The following is a 19166-nucleotide window of genomic DNA, read 5'->3' as shown; positions in this document are numbered from 1 at the left end:
TTTCATTGAAAGTATCCACGGCCGGCTGACGGCTGGCTGCCCACAGTTTGCCACGGCTGTGGGCGGCTGTGGCTGTGGAGCCACGGCTGCTGGGCGGCTAGGCTGTGGAAAATTGCAGCCGTGCAGAACTCTAACCGCTACCAAGGAAAAGCGAAAATGCGGGAAAAAGCGCCCGCGCCGACGGGACTCGAACCCGCAACATTCGTATCATGGTGCAAGCACCTTCACCACTAGGCCACGCGGTCAACTGATTCCGGGAGAGAGGACGCCCGGAATCCCGCCGGAATATTCGTAGTGCTTAGTCTGATCTGACCAATGGGCGAGCAGAGTCACTGCTCTGACCAATGGACGTTCAGCGTTGCTATGACGTCACATCGTGGTGAGATATACACACAGCTGCCCTCTCTGTGTATTCCTCACCCGGGTGTGATTTACACTACCTAGTAGATTTTGTGTATATCACACCGGGGTGGGTGTGATTTACACAAATGGCCGGTATTGTGTAAATCTCACCGTGGTGTGATATACACGGTCCCCATCTAAAAACATTTCAATGTCGCAGCTGCGCCAAGTAACGATGTAGCTCAATAGCTAATTGAAAATAATTGAACAACTTTGTTTTTCTGGTACTTCATTTTTCAGCAAAAACGGCCTACAAGCTTTTTTGAATTAATTTTAAGATGTCGAAATTTATACAAGGAATTTTGATTTAAGTGGACTTAAGGAAAAGAAAAGAAAAACTTTATTTTATACAGCTTAATGCAAATGGCCGCCGCCTCTAAGGCCGCCATTATGAAAGAGATGACACGTGACGTGTGTCAATGCTTCCGTAAAATTATGGACATTTTACTTAGATTTCATCGCGATATCATTACCGTGGTGTCTGCTATCTATCAGTGTGCCTCGTAAGTAATCATTTATCAAGTTTTGTTGTGTTAAACATTTGTTTATGAAGAAAAATTGGCTGCGTCAGTATCGTCACCAATCACCATGCTACTTGGGTTGAACCACAGGGGAGCAATGCCGCTTCAACCCTATTGGCCGTAGTGTCTAACGGTGGCGGCCATATTGCGCAGACCAGGAACCGGCTGCCGCCTGTGTTTAGGAATAGGGAATTCGGGACCTCGATTTACGTTTGCGGCCGCCGCATCCGTTACGTTCAAGTTACGTAGATACGGAACCCGGCATCTTACGCAGAATTGAATGGGGAACACGATCGTATCTTCAGAATTCCTCAAATTCACTCGCCCGACCTACATTTGCCCCGGCCGAAGGGGTTGATTGAACCCACCTCGCTAATGCGCCGCTAATTAAACTATAATTAAGCGGTAAAGTGGTCGTATGCGGCAAAGTATAATGCAGAATGACTGGTAGGAACCCGCTGTAAAGGTCTCAGGTCAACCGGTGACCTCTGAGGTCAGGTCAAGTGATCTAAGGCACGTGTTCGCTTTTGGTTAATAACTTCGCCAAAAATGGCCATAGAGCCGCGATTTTGGCACCATCGTGTTCAGCTAGCTCAGGCGCATCGAGTGATATACTTTTTGTTCGGGTCAAGTCAACTTAGGGTGTTGACCTCAGGTCAAGGTCAGGTCAGCACCCCCAGGTCACGAAGTTGGTCGAAAGAGGTCATGTCGCATATCATTCGATTCGGCAGGTCTTCCTGAGTCCATTGGTGGCTTTCCCGACTCGCTAGCTCAATTTGATCGGGAGTTATTGAAGAAAAATTGTGACACTTGTGACGTCACAAATGACGTCACGCAAGGGCAACAATGCAAATATGAAGCATAGAACCTTGCAAGGAGTGCATGAAATCATGATTCTATATGCTTGAGATAGTTTCAGATCATTCTCGGCGCAAATATAGCAATTTTCATATTTCCCCATTGACTTATAAGGGTTTAACGTATTAGTTCCTTGTATCTGAGGATTTTTTAGGATTCCATCTTGTTCTCCACTCAATTCTGCGTAAGATGCCGGGTTCCGTGTCCACATAGCTTGAACGTAACGCATGCAGCGACCGCAAACGTAAATCGAGGTCCCGAATTCCCTATTCCCCAACACAGGCGGCGGCCGCTTCCTGGTCTGCGCAACATGGCGGCACCGTTGGACACCATCTGGCGGCCGATGCGCATTCCACATTATAGAGTTCAGTGGGTTGAACGGTTGAACTGGGACAACACTATTCGACCGCCACCCTTGCAGCCATTCTATAACTCAGGAACTACTGGACCGATCGGAACGAACGAAACACCATTCGAATCAGGAGGTACGATTTTATCAGCCGTTTCGAAGCTCGTGACCCCAGGTGACCTCGGTGACCTCAAGAGGTCAACTCGGCATTGACGCCTATTGCAGCCATTCTATAACTCAGGAACTACTGGGCCGATCGTGACAAAAACACCACCAGTCGATTCAGCGTATGCGATTTCATCAGCCGTTTCGAATATGGTGACCTCAGGTGACCTCGGTGACCTCAAAAGGTCAACTTTACGTTTTCGCCTATTGCAGCCATTCTATAACTCAGGAACTACTGGGTCGATCGTGACGAAAACACCACCAGTCGATTCAGCGTATGCGATTTCATCAGCCGTTTCGAATATGGTGACCTCAGGTGACCTCGGTGACCTTGAGAGGTCACATGACCAATGTGGCCTATGGCAGCCATTCTATAACTCAGGAACTACTGGGCCTATCGTGACGAAAACACCACCAGTCGATTCAGCGTATGCGATTTCATCAGCCGTTTCGAATATGGTAACCTCAGGTGACTTCGGTGACCTTGGGAGGTCACATGACCAATGTGGCCTATGGCAGCCATTCTATAACTCAGGAAATACTGGGCCGATCGTGACGAAAACACCACCAGTCGATTCAGCGTATGCGATTTCATCAGCCGTTTCGAATATGGTGACCTCAGGTGACCTCGGTGACCTCAAAAGGTCAACTTTACGTTTTCGCCTATTGCAGCCATTCTATAACTCAGGAACTACTGGGCCGATCGTGACGAAAACACCACCAGTCGATTCAGCGTATGCGATTTCATCAGCCGTTTCGAATATGGTGACCTCAGGTGACCTCGGTGATCTTGGGAGGTCACATGACCAATGTGGCCTATGGCAGCCATTCTATAACTCAGGAACTACTGGGCCTATCGGGACGAAAACACCACCAGTCGATTCAGCGTATGCGATTTCATCAGCCGTTTCGAATATGGTGACCTCAGGTGACCTCGGTGACCTCAAAAGGTCAACTTTACGTTGTCGCCTATTGCAGCCATTCTATAACTCAGGAACCACTGGGCCGATCGTGACGAAAACACCACCAGTCGATTCAGCGTATGCGATTTCATCAGCCGTTTCGAATATGGTGACCTCAGGTGACCTCGGTGACCTTGGGAGGTCACATGACCAATGTGGCCTATGGCAGCCATTCTATAACTCAGGAACTACTGGGCCGATCGTGACGAAAACACCACCAGTCGATTCAGCGTATGCAATTTCATCAACCGTTTCGAATATGATGACCTCAGGTGACCTCGGTGACCTTGGGAGGTCACATGACCGTTGTGGCCTATGGCAGCCATTCTATAACTCAGGAACTACTGGGCCGATCGTGACGAAAACGCCACCAATCGAATCAGCGTATGCGATTTCATCAGCCGTTTCGAATATGGTGACCTCAGGTGACCTCGGTGACTTTGGGAGGTCACATGACCAATGTGGCTATGGCAGCCATTCTATAACTCAGGAACTACTGGGCCGATCGTGACGAAAACACCACCAATCGAATCAGCGTACGCGATTTCATCAGCCGTTTCGAATATGGTGACCTCAGGTGACCTCGGTGACCTTGGGAGGTCACATGACCAATGTGGCCTATGGCAGCCATTCTATAACTCAGAAACTACTGGGCCGATCGTGACGAAAACACCACCAGTCGATTCAGCGTATGCGATTTCATCAGCCGTTTCGAATATGGTGACCTCAGGTCACCTCGGTGACCTTGGGAGGTCACATGACCGTTGTGGCCTATGGCAGCCATTCTATAACTCAGGAACTACTGGGCCAATCGTGACGAAAACACCACCAGTCGATTCAGCGTATGCGATTTCATCAGCCATTTCGAATATGGTGACCTCAGGTGACCTCGGTGACCTTGGGAGGTCACATGACCAATGTGGCCTATGGCAGCCATTCTATAACTCAGGAACTACTCGGCCGATCGTGACGAAAACACCACCAGTCGATTCAGCGTATGCGATTTCATCAGCCGTTTCGAATATGGTGACCTCAGGTGACCTCGGTGACCTTGGGAGGTCACATGACCAATGTGGCCTATGGCAGCCATTCTATAACTTAGGAACCACTGGGCTGATCGTGACGAAAACACCACCAGTCGATTCAGCGTATGCGATTTCATCAGCGGTTTCGAATATGGTGACTTCAGGTGACCTCGGTGACCTTGGGAGGTCACATGACCAATGTGGCCTATGGCAGCCATTCTATAACTCAGGAACTACTGGGCCTATCGTGACGAAAACACCACCAGTCGTTTCAGCGTATGCGATTTCATCAGCCGTTTCGAATATGGTGACCTCAGGTGACCTCGGTGACCTCAAAAGGTCAACTTTACGTTTTCGCCTATTGCAGCCATTCTATAACTCAGGAACTACTTGGCCGATCGTGACGAAAACACCACCAATCGAATCAGCGTATGCGATTTCATCAGCCGTTTCGAATATGGTGACCTCAGGTGACCTCGGTGACCTTGGGAGGTCACATGACCGTTGTAGCCTATTGCAGCCATTCTATAACTCAGGAACTACTGGGCCGATCGTGACGAAAACGCCACCAATCGAATCAGCGTATGCGATTTCATCAGCCGTTTCGAATATGGTGACCTCAGGTGACCTCGGTGACCTTGGGAGGTCACATGACCAATGTGGCCTATGGCAGCCATTCTATAACTCAGGAACTACTGGGCCGATCGTGACGAAAACACCACCAGTCGATTCAGCGTATGCGATTTCATCAGCCGTTTCGAATATGGTGACCTCAGGTGACCTCGGTGACCTTGGGAGGTCACATGACCAATGTGGCCTATGGCAGCCATTCTATAACTCAGGAACTACTAGGCCGATGGTGACGAAAACACCACCAGCCGATTCAGCGTATGCGATTTCATCAGCCGTTTCGAATATGGTGACGTCAGGTGACCTCGGTGACCTCAAAAGGTCAACTTTACGTTTTCGCCTATTGCAGCCATTCTATAACTCAGGAACTACTTGGCCGATCGTGACGAAAATGCCACCAATCGAATCAGCGTATGCGATTTCATCAGCCGTTTCGAATATGGTGACCTCAGGTGACCTCGGTGACCTTGGGAGGTCACATGACCAATGTGGCCTATGGCAGCCATTCTACAACTCAGGAACTATTGGGCCGATCGAAACGGCTGATGAAATCGCATACGCTGAATCGACTGGTGGTGTTTTCGTCACGATCGGCCCAGTAGTTCCTGAGTTATAGAATGGCTGCCATACGCCACATTGGTCATGTGACCGCCCAAGGTCACCGAGGTCACCTGAGGTCACCATATTCGAAACGGCTGATGAAATCGCATACGCTGAATCGACTGGTGGTGTTTTCGTCACGATCGGCCCAGTAGTTCCTGAGTTACAGAATGGGTGCCATAGGCCACATTGGTCATGTGACCTCCCAAGGTCACCGAGGTCACCTGAGGTCACCATATTCAAAACGGCTGATGAAATCGCATACACTGAATCGACTGGTGGTGTTTTCGTTACGATCGGCCCAGTAGTTCCTGAGTTATAGAATGGCTGCCATAGGCCACAACGGTCATGTGACCTCCCAAGGTCACCGAGGTCACCTGAGGTCACCATATTCGAAACGGCTGATGAAATCGCATACGCTTAATCGACTGGTGGTGTTTTCGTCACGATCGGCCAAGTAGTTCCTGAGTTATAGAATGGCTGCAATAGGCCACATTGGTCATGTGACCTCCCAAGGTCACCGAGGTCACCTGAGGTCACCATATTCGAGACGGCTGATGAAATCGCATACGCTGAATCGACTGGTGGTGTTTTCGTCACGATCGGCCCAGTAGTTCCTGAGTTATAGAATGGCTGCAATAGGCCACATTGGTCATGTGACCTCCCAAGGTCACCGAGGTCACCTGAGGTCACCATATTCGAAACGGCTGATGAAATCGCATACGCTGAATCGACTGGTGGTGTTTTCGTCACGGTCGGCCCAGTAGTTCCTGAGTTATAGAATGGCTGCAATAGGCGAAAACGTAAAGTTGACCTTTTGAGGTCACCGAGGTCACCTGAGGTCACCATACTCGAAACGGCTGATGAAATCGCATACGCTGAATCGACTGGTGGTGTTTTCGTCACGATCGGCCCAGTAGTTCCTGAGTTATAGAATGGGTGCCATAGGCCACATTGGTCATGTGACCTCCCAAGGTCACCGAGGTCAACTGAGGTCACCATATTCAAAACGGCTGATGAAATCGCATACACTGAATCGACTGGTGGTGTTTTCGTTACGATCGGCCCAGTAGTTCCTGAGTTATAGAATGGTTGCCATAGGCCACATTGGTCATGTGACCTCCCAAGGTCACCGAGGTCACCTGAGGTCACCATATTCGAAACGGCTGATGAAATCGCATACGCTTAATCGACTGGTGGTGTTTTCGTCACGATCGGCCAAGTAGTTCCTGAGTTATAGAATGGCTGCAATAGGCCACATTGGTCATGTGACCTCCCAAGGTCACCGAGGTCACCTGAGGTCACCATATTCGAAACGGCTGATGAAATCGCATACGCTGAATCGACTGGTGGTGTTTTCGTCACGATCGGCCCAGTAGTTCCTGAGTTATAGAATGGCTGCAATAGGCCACATTGGTCATGTGACCTCCCAAGGTCACCGAGGTCACCTGAGGTCACCATATTCGAAACGGCTGATGAAATCGCATACGCTGAATCGACTGGTGGTGTTTTCGTCACGGTCGGCCCAGTAGTTCCTGAGTTATAGAATGGCTGCAATAGGCGAAAACGTAAAGTTGACCTTTTGAGGTCACCGAGGTCACCTCATACTCGAAACGGCTGATGAAATCGCATACGCTGAATCGACTGGTGGTTTTTTCGTCACGATCGGCCCTGTAGTTCCTGAGTTATAGAATGGCTGCAATAGGCGTCAATGCCGAGTTGACCTCTTGAGGTCATCGAGGTCACTTGGGGTCACGAGCTTCGAAACGGCTGATAAAATCGTACCTCCTGATTCGATTGGTGTTTCGTTCGTTCCGATCGGTCCAGTAGTTCCTGAGTTATAGAATGGCTGCAAGGGTGGCGGTCGAATAGTGTTGTCCTTGAACTGTAGGTATCATGGGTTTTGTTTACATTAATGGTGTAGCCCAAGATGTAGGTTATCATTGTCAATGGGGTCACCACTTTTGGATCATGATAACACACTTAACCCTGTCTTGACCGGACTCGAAATGAATGACTGGAATTGAAAGAACGTTTGTTGGTTCAGGCATGGACAAGTTATTGTTCTAACACCTTATGCAGATGACTTGAATCCACATTCCAGTTAAATAACTGACCTGAATATTAATAGTTACAAAATACAGTTATGAATGTTTTTTGCAGTGCAAATAGTTAAGAGGTTGCCTGATTTGTTTTTGTTCCCTTATTTTAACCCTCGCATGTGTGCGGCGTTTGCCAGCTTCTAATGTGTAGGGGGGGGGGGGGTCGGTTGGACCCCCCCCCCTTGCCGTTTGGCCCCTGATCGAGCTAGAGCTTCGCGGAAAAAACGAGCGTGTTGCCCGTGACGAGAGGAAGCCGATGATACCCAATTTTAAGGTCCTAGGTTATTGGTTGACCTTCCAGGTCAGGTCAATGACCCAAAGTCGGGAAAATCGGGACCTATTAGAAAGTCGTAAAGTGTGGCTGCTAAGGGGTTTTTCGGGGTGCTGATCACGAATATCGTGTTAGTTTTGATCACAGATGACGTCTTGAAGCATTTAGACCAGGTCGGGTCAGGTCAGGTCAGGTCAACCAGTAGGCGTCGTGACGGGTATTCGTAGTACGTGTCAACCGCCTCTGACAGCTTCGTAACATGTTACGAAAGCACCAAAACTACTTCGTAAATGTTAAAATGGTTGCTAAATTCGAATTCAGCTCCAAAAACTAGCCTAGAAACATGTAAAACTCGAAAAAGTGACCCGAGGTCACCCGAGGTCACCAAAGGTCAATGACCTGACCTGACCTTCAGGTGACCTTGACACACACGGGAGTAACATCAAATCACATGTTCGAACGTTTGAAACCACGAAAAGCTTGCAAACACGCGGCTAGTGCGAGCCGACATACGCGAAATCGCGATTCCGGCCATACATGGTCTCGGAAAAGAGGTCACAGGTCAAAGGTCATTTGGGTCAGGGTCATGAAATTTTCAGGGTAGGTGTAAAATTGATCAATGCGAGGGTACTGAAAGTTTCGTCGCGATCGGCCGCTTTTCACGCGAGTTATTCGCGAAAAACCATGGGGGGGGGTCCATCCGACCCCCCCCCCCCTACACATGCGAGGGTTAAAGTATTAGATACCTTTCAAGGCTAATCATACTCGTATGTCTTGAGAAAGTTTGAAGCACATGTCTGATAATTCCCTGATTTCGGTATCTAGTCGGTATTTCCCCCCTATTTCTGAAAATCGGTTCGGTTTTGGTATACTCTCAGTGGGTTTGGTCGGTATCGGTTTGGTATTGGTTTCCAAAATTTCTGAAATTGACATCACTAGTTTGGATTACCCCCGGGCCCAGCCGGGTTAATATAGGCCTCGGCCTGTGGTTGTTATGAAATAAATAAACAAATAAACAAATAAGCTATCGAATGTCGTTTGAAATTCGAAAATCGGTCGGTAACTTTCCGAGATCTTTGGGAGGGGGTGTGGGGCACGGGTGGCAGGGTCGGTTGACGGCCATACGGGGGGCGGGTTAACCCCACTCAAGCTCACCATATAACAAAAAACAGGCATTTTTGTGGGTGGATAGTGAATCAACGAAAAGGGAAGTCCCCCCCCCCCCCCCAGGCCAATGCGACATGCGAACTGTGAACTGTGCATCCTTCACAATCTTGGATCCCGGTATGGCGGGAAACTCGGCCAATTGGAATGCCCAGATTGGTTGTCATGGCAACGGTTGCCTGGCAACGGCTTGTATCGGGGAGCGGAGGGAGGGAGCAGATGGAAATGCGTTAGGCGGCACGGGCGGACATCGATAGCAGCGCCTCTATCGGTCACTAGGGAAAGCTGGGCTGTAGGCGACGAAATACCGGCTGAGTTGTCACACGTTGAATAGGTTTGTAGCCATCCGTATTGTGAAAAAGTTGAACTTTTGCCTTTAATATTTCTACAGGCAATTTTAGAAGTGTCTTCACATGGATTACAAAACCGTTTAGATTATTGTATTCACTTCAAGCCTTCCCTATTGTTCTTGATGATGCGGGAACTATTTCTAATTAGTGTTTCTAGCTTAGTAAAAGAACATACTGTGCAAACGATGAAAAAAGCATAACTGGAAGATTTTAAATGCAATTTTCTCTAACAATTAATGGTAAATTCTCTACATATCAAGGAAAAGGTGCATGCTATTTGATGATTTAAAGTTCTTGGGGCCTGTTGTTTTCTTCTTTTCTTACGTCGCCCCAATGGCCGCGAATACACTTGTGATAACGCCTATCGGCCGGCGAAAACGGATTCTTGTGTGTTCATGTGGCATCAGCCAGTGACGTACCCAAGGGGGGGCCACGGGGGCCAAGGCCCCCCCCTGAGCGCCGAAGGCGCTCAGGGGGCCCCTCAGGCCCCAGGATATTTTTTTAAACACTGGATAAAACGTCTTTTACTCGGAAGAAAAATTGATATGTATTAAAGTTTCATTTATGTGCCCTGGGTACCCGAGGGGCCCCTGTAGTCATCCAAGGGCCCCCAGTTTCCTGGGCCCCTGGTCGCCTAGGGGGCCTCTGGTAGCCGGGGGCCTGGTCTCATGGGGGCCCCTGATAGCCTGTGGCCCCTAGTCGCCTAGGGGACCCCATGGTCGCATGGGGGGCCTCTGGTCGCATGAGGCCCCTGATCGACTGGGGGCCCCTAGTTGCCTAGGGGGCCCTGATAGCCGGGGGCCTGGTCGTATGGGCCCCTGATAGTCTGTGGCCCCTAGTCGCCTAGGGGGCCCTAGTCGCATGGGGGGCCTCTGGTTGCATGATATTGAGGCCCCTGATCGCCTGGGGGTACCTAGTCGCCCAGGGGGCCCCTGGTAGCCGGGGGCCTGGTCGCATGGGACCCCTGGTTGCCTCCTGGGGCCCCCGGTCGCCCCTAGTCGCCTGGGGGACCCTGGTCGCCTTGGGCCCCTGGTAGCCTGGGATCCCCTGGTCGCCTGGGCCCCTGATCGCCTGAGGGCCGCTGGTCACCTAGAGGGCCCCTGGTCGCCTGGGGGCCCCTGGTAGCCGGGGGCCTGGTCGCATGGGGCCCCCTGGTCGCATGGGGGCCCCCTGATCGCCTGGGGGCCCCTGATCGCTTTGGGGACCTGATCGCATTGGCCCTTGGTCGCCTGGAGGACCCTGGTCGCCTGGGGCAGTGGGGCCCCTAGTAGAGGTGGCAAAAGATGAAAATTTTGGGAACCAGACTCGAACCAGACCCGGCTGGACATTTCTGGAACCAGTCGGACCCGGTCTTAGTTGGAATCGGAACCAGTTGGACCCGTTCCCCAAAAGTCAATTAATACAAACTACTTGTAGTCATCAATAGTTGCATCATGTAAAACAGCGTATTTCCAATTGGGAATACTCATGAGCTACTGTGTGCAAAGAAACATTCACTTAATTCACTTCATATTTTGCAATAATGTGTAGTGTGCTAGATGTATAGTTTATGGTAGGACCCGGTTGGACCCGTCAGAAAATTTCCAGGAACCGGTCTGGACCCATATGGGTCCAGACTGGTTCTTTGGACCGGGTCCTCGGGTCCACATTTTGCCACCTCTAGCCCCTAGTCATCTGGAGGACCAGGTCGCCTGGGAACCCCTGGCCGACTGGGGGCCCCTGGTCGTCTGAAAGTACGCTTATCACCTGATTGATCCCAAATCATCTGAGTGGCTACTAGCTACTGGATATAAGTTTCACAGTGCCGGAGATATCACAGAAAAACAAAAAGGCTAAACTGAATACCCCCCAACCTTGGCCCCAAAGGCGTCATTGGCTAACACAGGGATGTGGGTCGATTTGCAATCGCATTTCCTCCTAAGTCCTATTCCTCCAATTAATACAGAGTGTCCCAGAATTACCCAAGCATTTATTTTCTGGCTAAAAGTACAATTGCGCCCGTTTCCTAGTGAAACATATAATAACCGCGTTTACATAGGGCTAGTTGCCAGATAGTGGAATTCCGATAACGAGACATTTATTCCCCACTATTATATTATATACCTACATATCCGGAATTGGAGGATGTTCAGTAATTGAGGCTCTCGCTCATAAAATGCCGTGCGTTTCATGCACACTCCTCAAGCAAAAATATTTTTACTTTCCAATTTTCCACATTTTCTCAAGGCTTAGACCGTTACAGAGACCGTTTTAATTGACTTTGATGAAGTTGAACGCGAGAAATCACAACCAAATGCTACATTAGGTTGTAAAGAACTGAATTGCGTTTTCCCACACACGTGGCGTTTTCTCACCTACGTTTGCAGGAGAGACCGGACCCACTATGCCCCCCCCCCCCACCATCGAAAGGTTCTTCATGACTCCCGGGGGCCCCCGGGGAACCTGGGGGGCCCTATACACTGTGGGGGGCCCCTTCGAAAGCAGGTGGCCCCCTCCTGGGCGCAGGGGCGGATCCAGGAAAACTCCAAGGGGAGGGTCATGAATCGAAGTGGTGCCCCTACCTATACCCAAAATTAAAAACTCAACGGATTTCGTCCACTTAATTTTGGTGGTGCCCCAATTTTCAGTTTTTTATTTTTTTTTATTTTTAGTCAGTATCTTAACTCTTACCCACAACCACATTTACCAATTGTAAGCAAGTATATATGAATGTGTTATGTGTATATATGTTGTGGACGCTGAGTAGTGAGTACTTACCAGGAACGTTATCAGGTAAGCGAATCGTTGTCAGTCCGACGAACTTGACCCTGGCGTCTAAAGGGTCTGTCCTTGACACTTCAGGCTTGTCAGGGGCACCAAAGTCCTTCCAGGGACACCACAAACCTGTCAGGGGCACCTACGGCCTTGTAGGGGCGCCACAGGCCCGCCAGGGGCACCACAGGAAGCCAATGGAATTATATTATAAGTGAGCATGAACCTTACTTACGGTTAATTCATATGATGGTGAAAACCCTGAACACGTAATTTACATGACGGTGAAAACCCTGAACTATATAGCCTTGCCCTGAACACAATATTTCTTACGCGAGCTGTTGACTTTACTAATAAAATGACGTCTTCTTCTAAAAATGTAAAAATTTGATACTTTTTCTTTGTTTGAGAGCAAGTTTTTTGCTGTACAGCATTATTATTTATTAGTTATATTTTTCTGGCTGTTAATAGTGACACAAAACAATTTATTGTCAGTTCTTTGCTACTGACGTCATTTAAACTCAAGTAAAATTTTTGATTGAAAGAGGCAATTGTGGCTCGCACGTCCTTGGGGATTTGAGCGAAGATCATTATTTGGAAAAATTAAAATAGATGAATGTTTTTCTTTCTTGGATGCTCACTAGTGTTTTGAGGACGACGGTGAAAACAGGGCGCCTGGGGCGATTTGATCAAGGTTCGTGAAATTTACACGTGACGTTTAGCATGCAGAAGGCCCGCGGAAGGGGAGAAGCTCCAAATATCACGTGACTAATATGCCCTCCGGCGCCCTGTTTTCACCGGCGTCCAGGCGATGCCTTGCATATCAAATTAGTTTGAGACTTGCTCAGAAGGCTGCTTCAAGCCTGGCATATCACACCCCAGAAAATATGCAAGGTAAGAAAGAAGCAAGAGTTTTGACTAGACAATCACTGTTTGACAGTCCATCAACTTCAGTTTCATTTTTTCATACTAACATAATGAAAAGCATCAGGGTCTGTTGTTCTGTCCCACAACCATGCTTCAGGATTTGGCATTAGATGTCTACACTGTTAGTGCTTCTATTGTGGTTCATTGTTTATGTTTTCTATTGATGTAGGTACCTACCTACCCATCTTTCTTAACCCCTTGCAAGGGCTTGTGTAGGCATGCGTTGCGCAACAGGCTTCAGGCCTTTGGCCTAAAGACAGATACACAACCACTTAACCTATGATGCTTCATGAGCTTGAGAATCTATAGCCCATTGCAATGTGCTTTTGGCTATATGTTTCAACTAAAAACAACTTATTATATACTATTTGGTTGCATTTCATTGAAAGTATCCACGGCCGGCTGACGGCTGGCTGCCCACAGTTTGCCACGGCTGTTGGCGGCTGTGGCTGTGGAGCCACGGCTGCTGGGCGGCTAGGCTGTGGAAAATTGCAGCCGTGCAGAACTCTAGGGGGGGACGGCACCCAACGACTAATAGTTTTTTTTTTTTTTGCCGAAAACGGGGCGATAGAGAGCTGAAACTTGTGTTACGTGACCTTTGATCCAAGCCGCATTTTGTGACACCAACTGCATTTTCGGGTCACATCAGATCACTGACTTATGACGTCATAATTGAACCTCTGCACGGTCGTCAGATGTCGCAACTTCACAACGCTCTCAGTGCCAGAGGAGCTTTCACAGGGGGATGGAACTTACAGGACCTATGTAGTATCCTCCAGAGGTCTCACATCCTGTATATCGGATCTTTTTTAACACTCGCTCCGACGGGGGTCTGCGCCAACTTCGTACCGACGGGGGGGGGGGGTGGATGACCGCCCCCCCCTGAGATCTCGATAACGAAGCAAGATAGCGAGTAGCGACAAACGGTAAACGGCATCGGATACGTACGGACAAGGTTTACAATTTTTACAAAGGTCATTTTCAGGTCAGGTCAAAGATGACGTGACAAGGGTCAAAGTCAAAATGGCGGCGCTAGATATGGATAAAGTTTTTCTCGAATAACTTTCGAATTAGACAAGATAGGAACAAACTAATGGCATCATCGTGATCCACTCGTCAATCCGCATCGAATGATATATATGTTGACCTCGAAAGGTCAAGGTCAAAGGTTGACCTCAGGTCACGTGACCTCAAGGTCATCATGTATGTCATTCGATGCGTCTTGACGAGCTGAACACAATGAGACTGTTGTGTATTTGCCTTGACCAAGCTGGCCGGCAGGACTTTAGCTATTGCAGTGTTTTAGAGGACGTGTCAGTTGTTGTCTTCCTTTTTCACGGGGCCTCTCTGTTGCCCATATATGGCTGGTTGTTGTCAAGGTTGTGTGTCCGACGTAGTGCGACTGACTGCGCAATACAAGCTCTAACCCAAGATAAAGTCTCAGCTATGAAGTAGCACGGACAAATCTCACGACACAACAAAATTGGCGACGACGAACGAGATAAAGAAATCAAAAAGTGAGATAAAGCTGAGATAAAATGAATAAGAGCTAAAAGGAGATTTAAGGAATGTCACAAGTGCGCAACAATTGTCGCAAGGAAAGAAAAGCTGAATTTCGATGCAAATGAAGATATAAGGAGTTGTTAAAAAGGAAAGAAAGCGAAAAAGGAACCAGAAAAACAAGTTAAAGTGGTTAAATTCCGTATTTGAACTCTCAAAAAGAAATTAAAATGGCTACGAGTCTGCCACCGCCACCGGGTATGCAAAAAGGTGAGGATTTTGGTAAATGGATCAAATCAGTTGAAATTTACATGGGTGCTCAAAATATTGAATCATCTGCTCAAAAAGTGAACATCGTGCTGCATCTTCTTGGCCCGGATGTACAAGAAATTGTTGATACGCTGCCTGATATAGCTGATGTAACCGACCCATACGTCAAACTGAGAGCACAATTGGAAAAGCATTTCAAGCCTCAAGTGAACACGGTGGTGGAGCGTCATGTCTTCAACATGATGCAATATGAAGGAGGTAGGGTAGAAGAGTATGTAGCCAAACTGAAAACGCAAGCAAGAAAATGCAATTTTGAAGCTTCGGAAATGGACAATCTGATCAGGGACAAGCTCTTAGCAACGTGCCCATCCTCCAAGGTCAAGGAGTCAATGCTCAAGGAAAGAGTGCTGACCCTATCGCGTGCCATTATGGTATGGTCAACTGACGCAACAGTGAATGAACAAGTAAGAAGAATGGGAAAAAGTGCACAAGAAGAAGCAGTGAACAAGGTGAAGTGGCTGAACAAAGAAAGAAATGAATCACTGAAGGAAAGAAGGAAACCATGGAATGTAAATGAAAGAAAGAGCCATGAAGAGAAGAGGCCATGGAAAAATGCAAATGGTCAAGGGAAGACATGGAAAAATGAAAACAATGAAGAAAACAGGAAGTGGAAGTTGGAGAAACCTGAAAGGAGACATTGCTTCAGGTGTGGGAAAACGAACCACCTGATCAAGTTGTGCAGGGTACCACCCCACGTCAGATGCCATAACTGTGGGAAACAAGGACATCTGGAAGCAGCGTGCAGAAATGGAAAAACGCTGAATGTGGAAAAAGAAGACCAAGATGATGAAGTTGAAGAAAATCTGTGTGTGTACCAAAGCACATCAAAAGGGAAGGAAGCCATCAAAGTGAACATGGCTGTCAACGACAAGAACGTCACGTTCATTGTGGACACAGGCTGTCCGGTAACCATGATTCCAGAAGCGCAGGCTGAAGGCCTCAACTTGAAGAATACCAGATGTAAGCTCACATCGTACACAGGACATGAAATACCTGTCAGAGGAATGACAGAAGTGGATGTGCAGTACGAAGGTCAAATGAAGAAGAAGATGCCAGTATATGTAGTGGGAGGAAATGGTCTATGCCTCCTTGGAAGGAACTGGCTGCATGAAATCAAGCTGAACTGGTCAAGTCTGGTTGGTCAAGTGAAAGAAAAACCTGAACCACAAAAGAAGATGAAGAAGCTGAGTGAAGTGCTGAAGGAACATGAAGAACTCTTCAGTGATGAACTGGGAACAATGAGTGGTCAGGAAGCTGATCTGGAACTGAAGAAAGACGCAGAGCCCGTCTTCAAACCAGCAAGGTCAGTACCTTACAGTCTGACTGATGCAGTGGAAAAGGAGTTGGAAAGATGGAAGACGCTGGGAGTAATCGAAGATCTCCGAGATGATGAACCAACGCCGAAGTGGGCAACACCACTGGTTGTGGTGCCCAAACCAGATGGAAGCGTACGCCTCTGTGGCGACTTCAAAGTGACGCTGAACCAGTACCTGAACGTACCGGTGCATCCTCTGCCGAAGACCGAAGACTTGCTGGCAACCATCGGACCTGCGAAGTTCGTATCTGTGGTGGATCTGTCGCAAGCCTATCTGCAAATGAAGTTGTCAAAAGAAAGTCAGGAACTGTGCTACCTGAACACGCCGTTCGGACTGAAACGGATGCTGAGGCTCCCCTATGGAGTCGCGTCAGCTCCAATGCTCTTTCAGAGAGCGATGGACCGAATCTTGAAGAAAGTACCAGGTGTCAAATGTTTGCTGGACGACATCCTCATCACAGGAAAAACTGAAGAAGAAGCCTTGAAGCGGCTGGATGAAGTGCTCCAGATCCTGAAAACAAACGGTCTGCGCCTCAAGAAGGAAAAGTGTCAGTTCATGGCGAAGGAAGTTCGCTATCTGGGAGTGCGATTGGGTGCAAACGGAATCCGACCTGATCCCGAGCGAGTGAAGCCGGTGCTGGAGGCAAACGCGCCAACAAATCAAAGAGAACTACGTGAGTTCTTGGGAGCTGTAACGTTTTACAGCAAGTTCCTGGAAAATCTGTCGAAGATGGCGAAACCACTAAATGAACTCCTGAAGAAGGACAAAGAATGGAAGTGGTCGAAGGATTGTGAAGAAAGTTTTACGAGAATCAAAGCCCGCCTGGCATCTGCTGAAGTGCTCCGACACTTTGACGTGAAGGAACAGGTGACTGTCATCACCGATGCCAGTCCACATGGTCTGGGGGCAGTCCTGGTGCAGGGTGCTCCCGAAAGACCTGTGCTGTACGTGTCAAGATCACTCAGTGAACATGAAAAGAAGTACTCACAAATCGAAAAAGAAGGACTCTGCATCGTTTGGGCATTCGAAAGGCTGAAGCAGTTTCTGTACGGACGTCACTTCAAACTCGTGACCGATAACAAGCCACTGGCTCAGGTGATCGGTCCCAAAACGCCACTGCCAACGTTAGCAGCAAGCCGAATTCAGAGATGGACAATGAAAATGGCAGAGTACGACTTCACCGTGGAAGTCAGGAGGTCTGAACAGATACCGGTAGCAGACTGGCTATCGCGTCTACCAAAAGGAACCTCCGTGGTGAATTCAAGTGCGCCAGAAGATGAATGCACCGTGTGCCTGATTGGCCAGTTGAGTTCTCTCAACCCAGTCACTGCTGCAGCGATCCAGCGTGAGACGACAAGAGACCCGCTGCTCGCAAAAGTGGTCAACTTCGTAAACAAAGGATGGCCAGACAAAGTCGGAGAAGCTCTACATGCGTTCAAGGTCAGACAAACAGAGCTGACGGTGGAGCAAGGATGCCTAATGTGGGGCTGTCGAGTGGTAGTTCCACCGAATCTGAGGGAAAGAGTTCTTGAAGAACTACATGAAGGTCATCAAGGAATGGTCAGGATGAAGCAGCTGGCCAGGATGCACGTCTGGTGGCCAAACATGGACAAAGAAGTTGAAGCAGAAGTGCGAAGATGCCAAGGATGCTGGCAAAAGAGAGCTGAACCACCATGTACGGACCTGCATCCATGGGAGTTTGCAAAGGGTCCGTGGCAGCGAATCCATCTGGATTTCGCTGGCCCAGTTGATGGGAAGCTGTACGTTGTCCTCATCGACAGTTTCTCGAAGTGGATGGAAATCGCTCCAATGAAGCACATCACATCAGAAAAGACTATCGAGTATCTCCTGAATGTGTTTGCACGGTTTGGCCTACCTCACCAAATCGTCACAGACAATGGACCGCAACTCGTCAGCAAGGAATTCGAAGGATTCTTGAAGCGGAATGGAATTCGGCATGTCCGAACCGCACCGTTCAAACCCACAACGAACGGAGCAGCAGAGCGAGCTGTTGGCTGTCTCAAGGGCTACCTGAAGGCCACAAGTGGAAAGAAGATGAACCTGCCAAACTTCCTGATGGCGTATCGAAACACTCCACAGGCTACTACAGGAAGAACGCCCTCCGAACTGATGTTGGGACGACAGCTACGTACGAGGCTAGATCTTCTGAAGCCTGATCTGACCTCTCAAATCCAGAACAAGCAGCAAACGCAAGTCGAGCGACGTCATGGTCAACCTCGACAGGTTGCCATCGGTGACGCGGTCCTCGCCCGAGACTACCGCGGTCGCGGAAAATGGGCGGAGGGAGAGGTGATGGATGTGGTAGGGACCAAGCACTACCTGGTTCAGGTACATGACCAGGTCTGGAAGCGCCACATCGACCAGTTGCTGCAAATCCCAATGGCGTCTCCTCGTCATCCGCGTCCGACTATGCAAGAAGACGACGACGAAGGCATCCGACGGGAAATCGTTGTTCGTTGCCCGGAGTCGCTGTCTGCAGAGCAGGAACCGTTGTCATCTCCCCCGGAAGCTCAACAAGAACCAGCACGCGAGCCGACGCCCGTGCGCGAAGGAGCTGCTGCTGAACAGGCCGCTGACTCGCCCAGACGTCCAGCGCCGCTATCAACCCGACAGCCGGCGCCGGAGCCTGAAGTGGTGCTGAGGCGCTCAACCCGGACACGGGTACCAGTGAAACGCCTCAACCTGTAGCCGAAGCTTATGTAGATGTATGTATGTGATCTGTGTGCTGGCTTCTAAAAATTGGTTTCGTGTGATTTCAAAAGCTGAAGCTTAATTTAGTGGGGAGGAGTGTTGTGTATTTGCCTTGACCAAGCTGGCCGGCAGGACTTTAGCTATTGCAGTGTTTTAGAGGACGTGTCAGTTGTTGTCTTCCTTTTTCACGGGGCCTCTCTGTTGCCCATATATGGCTGGTTGTTGTCAAGG

The 19166-nt window shown here is 48.9% G+C and overlaps 1 protein-coding gene across 1 annotated transcript; it reads left to right on the top strand.

The window, feature by feature from the left end:
- The first annotated feature begins 15761 nt into the window (after positions 1–15761).
- LOC122383183 (uncharacterized protein K02A2.6-like) lies at positions 15762–18932 on the top strand. The gene has a single exon (XM_043369344.1). It carries the CDS (start codon positions 15762–15764, stop codon positions 18930–18932), a length of 3171 nt encoding a protein of 1056 aa, XP_043225279.1.
- Positions 18933–19166: the final 234 nt, after the last annotated feature.

This window comes from Amphibalanus amphitrite, unplaced genomic scaffold, assembly GCF_019059575.1.
Source record: "Amphibalanus amphitrite isolate SeventyFive unplaced genomic scaffold, NRLGWU_Aamphi_draft 000157F_arrow, whole genome shotgun sequence".
NCBI lineage: Eukaryota > Metazoa > Arthropoda > Thecostraca > Balanomorpha > Balanidae > Amphibalanus > Amphibalanus amphitrite.
This window is presented reverse-complemented; position numbering and strand designations above follow the sequence as displayed.

Coding starts and splice junctions, on each gene's coding strand:
- LOC122383183 (XM_043369344.1), top strand. CDS start 15,762: ATGGCTGTCAACGACAAGAACGTCACGTTCATTGTGGACACAGGCTGT.